General features: G+C 35.9%; 1 protein-coding gene across 1 annotated transcript in view; it reads right to left on the bottom strand.

Moving 5' to 3' along the window:
• Positions 1 to 10,264, bottom strand: part of CSTF3 (cleavage stimulation factor subunit 3) — an 80,381-nt gene that overhangs the window by 56,422 nt on the left and 13,695 nt on the right. The window contains exons 2-3 of the mRNA XM_019551331.1: positions 8,098 to 8,199; positions 7,872 to 7,967 (exon numbers count right to left, since the gene is read on the bottom strand). Of these exons, the coding sequence (XP_019406876.1) occupies positions 7,872 to 7,967; positions 8,098 to 8,199 (198 nt within the window). The remainder of the gene's footprint in view (positions 1 to 7,871; positions 7,968 to 8,097; positions 8,200 to 10,264) is intronic.

Genomic DNA, 10,264 nt, shown 5'->3' with positions numbered 1-10,264 from the left:
GGGAGGGAATGAAAAAGGGCTAGAGAAGAAGCAGTGTTTTTCCATTACTTCTTGGGGAAGGCTACTAAATAAGAAATTAAACCAGGCTATTTTGAGTCACTGAAAGCACTACTTTGTTAGGGCCTAGCCCTATTAACCCCTAAACATACTTACCTTCTGCATACAAGTGATTCTATTCAACTCAATAGGGTTACTCATCTGTAAAATTTAAACATATTAACAGTACTTGCAGAACTGAGGCCTACATAGTTACACTAAATGAGATATAAATAGGGAGATATTATACAAAACAACTTGGAAAAGCAGGCATGGACCAAGAACAGTTGTATTCTGCAACTCATCAGGCTATCAACCACTGAAGATGTGGGGTTTATTCAGAAAAATCTGTTTTGAAATGCTGATAATTAAAACTCTCACCTACATGCAGATACTTGCACAAGTTGCTCACAAATGTTTTGTTAAAGATGCTTGTTGCATGAATCACGAAACTGAATGTTTTGCAGCTTGTCTGAATATACTGAAAAGCACTAGTTTCCCCTAGAAATGAGAGGTTTGAAGTCCTGTGCATCAAACTTCAGTTGTATTTACAAGCCTCCAAATTAGAGAATACAGTAGGCTTTCTGTACAATGGATCAGTGGCATATACTTAAACAGGTATGGTAAATACCAAAATCTGCTAAAGGATACATTTATTGTGCATTCATTTGTCTTAAGAGACCAGTGCTCAAGATGAATCACAGTAACTGGTACAAGGCAAAACCTGTTAGGGAAGGTGCGTATCTTCAGAACATTCAGAGATTGTTTCTTTTAGAAGGCAAGAACCCAGATCCTGATATGCGATTAAGTTATCCCCTTCCTCAACAAGTTTACTCTGTTTCAAGTTAAAATAATAGGATATCACTTCACAGAAAAAACTGTGGAATATTTATATGCATAACTGAGTTCCGATACTCTCACCAACTATAGGCATTTTAAAGATTTTTAAACTATAGGCATTTTTAAGATTTGTCTGAACTAAAGACAGACAAAATAGCTATGCTTCAGTGTAAAAATATGCCCATATTTATAGGCTCAAGAAATTGTGCTGATTTTATCAGAGTGCAGTAAGGCCCTGTAGTCCATTATAACACAAATATTTAAAGTCACTGTTATGTATTAACTTATTATAAACAATGGTAGATAAAGGTGTCAGCCAGTAAGCATAGCAAAATCCATTTTTATGTAATTAACTGCTGAACACTTCACTGAAAGCTTTTAACATACATTGTCTCTAATATCTGGCTACGTGATATCTAGTTAGGGGAAAACTTATGTGAAGTTCTGAATTAGCATTCATAACCTACAACATACAATTTACTTGAATGCCAGAGTACTCAATTGATACACCATGGCATAACCTGTCAAAACAAGTTCCTTGAACAGAGGTCATGCTATCCTAGAGATAACTCATTAAAGGTTTTACGTGCATCTCAAATTATTTTGGTGACTAACACAAGAAAAGAAGTGACAGTTTAGACTTAAGAATGATGCAGCCTAGGGAGCAGGACTAGATCTCTCAGGAGCTGGCAAAAGAAGGAGGAGCAACAAAAGGGAGGCAAAAATCAGGGGAAGTATAGAGCCAATTATGGCTATTTCAATCTCAATTAAAAAGGCCCAAATGAGATCCACCATGGAGCAGGGAAAAAACCCTTAGATATTGTGTTCTAAGTTTCTTGCAACTATACCAGAGAGAAAGAGGCTAGTTTGTGTTTAAATGGAGGAAAGAAAACTGAGTAGTAGCACAAGCACTCTAGTGTAGTGATAAAAGTAATGAAGAGGTAAGATTTTCAGTGTTTAAAAGCAAGACTTCAGTGCTTTTGAAACTTTTACCCAATAAAAGTGTATAAAACTTTTCTTAACTTGCATTTTTCCTATTCAAATCATAACAGAAAGGAATGAAAGACCAGATTGTCTTACTTTGAGATGGGTATTCTAATTGAACTAAATTGCAGATGTCTGAATAATGTTTGTACAGCCAACAATTGCAACAGCAATGTTTTAATCACAATCCCAGAGGGGAATTAAGAAAGAATGGCAAATAGTCCTTGTGTGTTCAGATGGAAATGGCAACATACTGCAGAGCCATAGTGGTATCCTTTGATTATACATTACTCTTACACATTTGTCTCGGCATGTATCCTACGATCAACTTTTCATAAATAGATACTTAAGGAACATATGTATATTGAATTATAATTTAAGAAGTCAAATTAAAAACAGAAATTCCACCACTGTAGTACTGTGAATCTTTTTAATATGAAAAGCTTGTGTCAGTTGTGGTTATGTGGGTAAGTATTTCTGATGTAACAACTCAAAACATTATGTTCACTTTAGAAATTGTTCATTCCTACATTTGCCTATTGGGCAGAAGGGACAGGAAATAACTGCCTTTGATTTCTAGCAAAGTCTACAATAATCACACAGACAGAACAACATTTATTAACAGGAAGGGAATAAGTCCATAAGAGAATTAAAAAAGATTAGTACAGCTGTAAAAAGATTAAAAGCTCAGAATAGAAACATCCAAGATTTAGTAAGTCCAACATGGTGTTGTACAGAAAATCTGTACAATAGTTTCTCAACAGTAAAACTTTACTTTGAGAAGTGTCCATGTAAGTGAATTGTGTTTGAATACATTATATTAAAGATATTTTACATAAATTTAGCCAATACTGTCATTTTTAATTCAAATAAGGTACTACTAAATGAAATAGCAGTGAAAATCTACATTACTTTGACTAGAAGTAACTCCAGCTCCATCCTGACAGAAGTCAGTTTTATTTTTCGAGCAGAACACACTGATTATGAAAGTATATATTCACAAAATATTTCTCCCAAATCAGGGTAGACTAGACCATTAGGGGAAGAAAATACTGTCAAGAAACACAAACATTTTAAACAAAAACAATTATTTTTCTAAACAGTTTTATTTTCATTTTTGTATACAAGTATGATAAAATTATACATTCTGACTAGTTTGCACACCAATATGAATTACATGAGTTAAAAGGCACTCATGTACTATTTCTGGTAAAATGCAAAACCATCAATCCTAAGCCTTGATCATACAGTTCATGCTTTTCTAACCCACCCATAAATTCTTATACAACATCTGTATTACTATTAAAATACCTAAAACGCCCTCAGAATATGCCTACTGATGATTTGAAAACTCTTTTAAAAACTAACTGCATTTCTCTATTGCAAGCAATTACAAAATTCAAACTTGTGGAAATTGTAAAAGTGCAGATACACTTCAAATGAAATAAATTTACAAGCATCATCACTAGGCCTTATATTTATTATAGAGTTTCCTACTTTCTGGGGTGTTTAAGGACTCTGTGACTGATTTTTTTTAAAATACCTTGTTATGGCAAACTTTTGAACTCCCCCCAAGAACAAGAGCTTAAAATGACAACAAGCTGAGATCAGTATGACAGGAGCTGGTCCACTGGAGGCAAAGACCATATGGCTAGTGACCCTTAAGAAGTTCAAGGATTCCACCTCAAGTGGCAGGATCTGAAATCCAAGGACTCAAGAGTAATACCCTTGATTGAGAATGTTTTAAATACTTGCATATAATTTAACATACAACAAATAAGAAAGATTTTCCATTGACCCATCTCTCATGGGACACTATAAGGGAACAGAAACTTCTGAAAAACAAAGAGTCACGAAATGTCATTCATGTGTTTAATGCTGTACTATTGAAACATTCAGGATACTACCAAGCACTGAAATTCTTGAAGTATATCAGAAAGGAATATTATTCTAAACTAATTCAGCTTCTAAAATGAGTCACCAAGCAAACAGATTAAGGGTGTATTATATACAACTGTTCCCAGACTCATGTGGTGTACATCACCAGAATACATTATTTTGTACTTCTATAGTGCATGCTAGTTAAGCATTCCTAATGCACTTAAATTGTGCCTCACAACAACCCTGTGAGGTAGGTATGTAGTTACAACCCTCTTTTAATCTGCAGGAAAACTATTTAAATAACTTACCCCAAGATGACACAGCAAGTCAGCAGAAGAGGAATATAATCCAGATCCAATAATTTAACATTTATGTTGGAGGATGCTGGAAACTTTAGGTTGCTTAATAAGATTAGCAAATAGACCTGCATGTGGATTTATGGAAGCAGCATGGTAGTTGTCCTTTTGTTGAAAGGCATCAAGGGGAACTCTTGACAATTTGAGGGTTTTAACAGTTGAAAAGAGAGAAATGATAGACTCGATCATTAGAGTAACTATTACTGTGCCATATCATTTTGAAAAAGGAGGCAGAATATATTAGCAAGTGACTTTTTTCAGCTTGCTACACAGCATTCAAAATTCCACCACTGTAGTGCTCATCAAATCGCTAAACCAAACTGCATTATCACAAACCCTAAATTGTCAAATACCAATCCCTAAAAATATTTTTGACAGTTACTCATTTTTCCCATTCCCTTAAGTCAGGGGGTCTCAAACTTTGCGATACTGTGACCCCCCAGTGGCTGATCAATAAGCAGGGGGTCCCCCGCATGCCCGCATGGCGGCAAAAGCAGAAGTGCCAGCAGCAGAAGCACCACAAGCGCACAGGTTTGCAACCCCCTTTTAAGTTGCTCACGAGACCCGAGGAGAGCGGTCACGACCCAGAGTTTGAGAATCCCTACTTTAAGTTTCCCTATTGTAGTTTTGGAAACAGGTGACATATTTTAGTAGGGTTTACATCTAGCAAAGAAAACTGGAAAAAAGAGAAATAAAGGGAAAAGCAGGAAGAAAAAGAAAAGATGTGTCTACAGTAGACTCAACTATGTGTGATTTTGACATAGGTATAAAAAGTGCACAAAAAATAATCAATTACTGAAGACAAAAGGAAATTTTAAAATACATGTTAAAAGGTATGTGGGACTTCTATAAAGTTTAAAAGGCTTTTACCTCTCACTTTTTTTTTTTTTTTTTTTTAAGTTTAACAAAGACATTCACTAGTGTTAACGGCCACTTGCAAAAGAATTGTTTTCCACTTTTTGCTTCTCAGTGATACATAAAAGCAAACTATAAAGAATTTTTTTAAAGAGGAAAAATGTTATGTTTGTGTTTTTGGATTAATCATCATATCTGGCCTTTGACGAAAGGTGTAGGCTAAGGAAGACCAAAGACCTCAGAACTTTAGATAGATTCAAAATCTCCAGTTCCAGGCTGGCAAGGGCTTCTTTTTTGGACCATCCTAGAGAAACTTTCAATCAAAACATAAAGACTAAACTGGTAATTTCTGACAGGATCAAAACAATTAACAAGCAGAAAAAAAAAGTTTTAGGGTTCTCTCTGTTATAAAGCAGCAATAAAGAAACCTCAAACTAACTCTTCTAGTCCATCTCAGGTCACCCTAACAAACTTGTCTTGAGTAAATTTCAACTACACTGCTCAAAACATTTGAGAATAGTTCCATCTGAATTTGCTTTAAGGCCTTAGATTACGAGCATACAAGAAACATCGTAAAACAACACTCTGGCAATACCGCCAAGTAACCTGATTTACATGTTCATTTTTTTTCCCCACTAGACAGTTGGAATGGACAAAAATAATCAATTTCACATAAAATAATGCCTACAAAATGAACTTATAGTACTGAGAAGGCCAAATCAAACATTGTAGGTTTTCTAGTTCTCTTACTCTGTAAGCAGTTACAGAGACAGTTAGCAAGAAAGAAAGATACTGCAAGCCAAATCTGAAAACAGAATTTTGGTTTAAACGTAAAGTTGCTTTAAGAGAAAAAGCTTGATGTATAACATACTCAGGACCACCCCCCATGTCAAAATACTACAATCCACAGATGGAATTTTCCATCTTTTTTAATGAAAGAATTCTACATCCCATTTATGCTCTAGGTAAAATATGGTTAAAATACACCATAAGCATCTCTAGAATTATTTACTCTATGCCAAATCACATTACAGCAACACTCAGTTTCTGTACTTTGTAGGAGAAAAGCTCATCTTCCTTTGTACCCTAAACAGTTGTGGTCAACCTCTGAACCACAGAGCCATGTCATCTGACCCATGAGACTCCATACAGGTCCAGAAATTTGGCAGAGGGAGAACAGAATCTGGCATTACTTGTTGCTCCTCTGCTGTCAAATTTCTGGACTCACAGGAAGTCTCACAGGCCAGGAAACATGGCCCTGTCCAGAACATGGCAAGTGGGTCACTCCACAGCCACATCCAACAAAAGAAATCACACCAGTACAGAGACGACGCCTGCAGACCAACCCATGGCACCAAGTATGCATGGAATCTGGCCTGCGGACTGTCATTCATCCAACCAACAGGGTTAGAAGGTTGGGCACCACTGCCCTAACTTAACTGATCCTCATGCTGGTAAATACTCCTGGATTTTCCATTAAATTAAAAGGTATTGTTAAAATTTGGAAGAGGTAACTTGTCACAATAGCTGTGCAAAAAAGTTAAAAGAAAGATGTGGCATGAGATTTCTGAAATAACGCAAGAGCAACTTCTGGTGAAAGATCTGTAAGGCAGCACAGAGATTAGGAGGTCTCATTTACCTCTGTTTTAGGGAGATATTAATGAACAGTTCTAGCTCTAAACTACTCCCAGATAATAAGATGCTTTGAAAAACCCTGAGCTAAGGGCTAGGCCTAGCAAGGAAGGTATACGTAGGTGGGAAAGGCCAGCTAATGAACCCAAATATGGGATCTAAACCTAAAAAGCGAGAGAAAAAACTCAGAACCGAATGTTGGTGTATACACACCACAGATATGCATTCTATCAGCAACACTAAACTCTCCAATTTATAAAATATTACAGGGCCAAGTGTAGGATATATTAAGGAATATATGCTGAAATATGTTTCACACTTTACACCCAACTATAAGCAGCAATACATCCAATTAATTTGCAATTACAATGGACTCCCCATGGTTCCTATCTTTTTTGTATTACCTTTAGAATATCTAAAAGATTCAGCCATGTGGCTTGTTACTCTGGCTGCTGCCACTTCAGCTAATTCCAGATAAAGTATTTTTTTCTTTAAAAAAAAGGCTCAGCTAACTTATTTCTTCTCTCAGGAATAAACCCTTCTGAATCTGAAGAGTTGAATTTGTGGAATATTTCTCTCCATTTTAAAAACTTTTTAAAAATGCCTATGAAAAGCATGTGCATAAGCTATCAAATAGAAACAAAATGTTAAAAAAATAAAAAGAATGTCATGGCATCATTAAATAAATATTAGACTAATCTATAAGTGGGAACAAAAAAGCATCTGTGGTTGAGACATAACAGAATAGTTATATAAACTCTTGTAAATTTGCTGGCTTTAAGATTTAGTCATTGCTTATGAAAAACCATACATTTTCAAGAACTGTAATATCAGAAATCTTCCTTCCCACACCCTTCTGGCAAAAACTATATTCAGAAACATTCAAAATACACTAGGAAGCAAAATTATTAAAGATCCACACACTCATAAAAACCATTCAAATAAGTTGTACGTATGAACAAAAAAAATGAGTTCTAAATAAATGACACAGGAGGCAATAAATTGACACATGACAAGTAAATAAAAGGCTAAAGCACTCCAATACCATTGAAACTGTTTTAATGTTGTTGCAATTCCATAATGCAACAATCATCAACTCATAAAAAGACCCAAATATTTTAGAATTCATTTTAATTATTCCTTTGCACCTATTTTACAAAATAAAGGCAAGATATGTTTAATGCCCTCCTTTACCTCTATTTGTTTATGTACCTAACTCAGTTAGTTCAGAGTGTAAGCTTAAACTTCTCTTAAATGTTATATAAGAAAGAATGTTAAAATATTAACCTCTGCTTCAATGTACAGTTTCCAGAATCTGCCAGAACTGGGGAACTGGGCAACAAGGCGTTCATAGGTCTTCCGTGCTTTGTCTATAGGTTGATTCTAAAAATTGAAAATCAAAACAGCATTTACAGTATTATGATTTATGTAAATGTATATATTGATTTTACTCCAGAACCAAATAGTGTGAGTGGACCCATAGATAAGGAAATTTAATCCTATGTCACTAAACCTGTGCCTCTCGAATGAGAATGCTCCAAGCGTCAAGGTCATATGGATTTTCTTCTAATTTCTTTTCAGCCTTTTTCACTTTTTCTGGGACATATTCAGCAGCCTAAAAAAAGAAATAAACAAAAAAAAAAAAAAAAAGCAAAGGCATAAGATTACACATAGCAGTCAAGAAGCTCAATGCCAGTTATTTCATGCATGCTAAATATCTCTGGATATACAAAAATACCTTGCCATTTTAGAAGATGCACTGAAAGAGAACATTTTTTAATGCAAAGCAAGTTCTCATTGCATTTACAATGCACTACTCAGTAGCAAAGTACTGAATATGTAAGAGTGAATTCTACGTTTAATTTTTAAACAGAAAACAGTTCAAATTACACAAATAGCATGCCCATACTACTGCACATACCGTAAGCAGTATATTTTCTACATCATAAACTGCTATAGATCTGACAAGATTGTTGAGCATGGACAATACTATCAAAAAGCAGACTCTGATACCAGTGAAGATGTAATTTTATTTTATTCCCTCACTTTTCCACAGATGTAATTTCACAGGCCTGCATGCAATTTGAGAACTGTATTTTCCTTCATGTTTTGTTCTTAGGAAAGCCTAAAATAATTCAGTTTAGAGTTTACAAGCTCCTAGCTTTACAGCTGTTTTGTTCTGTTGGCATAGCCATGATTACATCAGTTCTTTAAACCATAGCTTTGCTTATTCTCTCTGCTGCAGCAGAGGAGGCATCCTCAGGATCTTACTGCCTGCCTTATTCTATCTATCTGTTGGCCTTGCAACCTCTACTGATTCCTGGGAGGTATGAACCTGCAGAAGGGGCTGGATAACAACCAGCAGCCTGATGTGGCACAAAGGTTGCCAACCCTTTCTTTAAGCCAGCCAGGGTGCTGGTAGATGGGGGTAGTGGGGGGGAAGGGACACCCAAAAAACACCAAAACAAAAAAACATGCTTTACCAGAGGCAGCAGCTCGTTAGTTTGACCATATTCTGCAATGTCTGTATCCATCAGGTGCTTCAGCAGGGCTTTTTAGTGCTTTCATCTAAAGATGATTCAATCCACTATTAGATAAATGCATCATAAAAACCCTGCTGAAGTGCCTGATCTATAGTCATTGGGCAAGCCGGGTCCAACTAAACACAATGCCTCTTCTGGGCATACGCTGTGCTCAGCACGGGCACATGCAGAGTTTAAAATAAAGTGCTGCTTTTTTTTGCAGGGGTGGGGTTACATCTGTAAGCAACCCCAATGCACACCTATAAATTTAAAGGAAAACATGGTAAGTTTAGTAAGAATTTTTCACATTGTTCCATCAATGTTATATTAGCAACAATGAACACACAGACTTTTGTACGGGCCAACAGTAAAACGAACCCTTGAAAGTGCAGCCTTTTTTGCTGCAACTCTGTCTAAGCAAGTTTTCTTTACTACCACAGAGTCTTAAAAGCAGCTGATAAATTTCCAAAACAAGATAAACTTAAACTTTCAGATAGACAGACTTTAGCCCAAGTACTGGACAAATTTCGGTATGATTCATGTGTATGAGGAACAGGGGATATAACAAATAGCTTGACTTTATTATTAAAATTACAAAAATGTTTATTTTAGTTGGGGGTTTTTAAAGCCATCTATCCTGCAATCTGAAATGTACACTTCTGTATATTTAAATACTTGACAACTGACCATACAGAGAATTGTAGTACTAGATAAGAAACAAAAACAAATTTATAAACTGTGAGCTAGGCATAAGATGACCCAAAATCCATACTAGTACAAACCTAGAATGGCAAAAAATGTGATGCTTGGTTATGAAAATAGCCATCATCTCTCCTTATGAACCAAAAGGGGCTCATTTATAATCATTACTAAAGCAAAAGTCCACAGTCAAGGATGGATACTAAGGCTGTGTAAACCTTCAGTCGCTGACTCGATTCAGTGGAGACTGGGCCCAATTCAGCGGCCACATCTCTGAATCCAAATCGAATCAGAAGACACTTTAATCTCTCCAAATCAAATAGGAACCCTTCAAATCAATACAGACAGCTTCGATGATTCAGACAGACACACCTTTAAATTTTTTTTCTACATACCTCAAGGTACCAGGCAACTTTGTGAATGCTGAGATGGGGCTCTGGGGCAGATAGAGCGTCCCAC

Source organism: Crocodylus porosus, unplaced genomic scaffold (assembly GCF_001723895.1).
Source record: "Crocodylus porosus isolate Cpor-Errol unplaced genomic scaffold, CroPor_comp1, whole genome shotgun sequence".
Lineage (NCBI taxonomy): Eukaryota > Metazoa > Chordata > Crocodylia > Crocodylidae > Crocodylus > Crocodylus porosus.
Note: the sequence above shows the minus strand (reverse complement) of the source record. Positions and strands in the feature narration are given on the sequence as shown.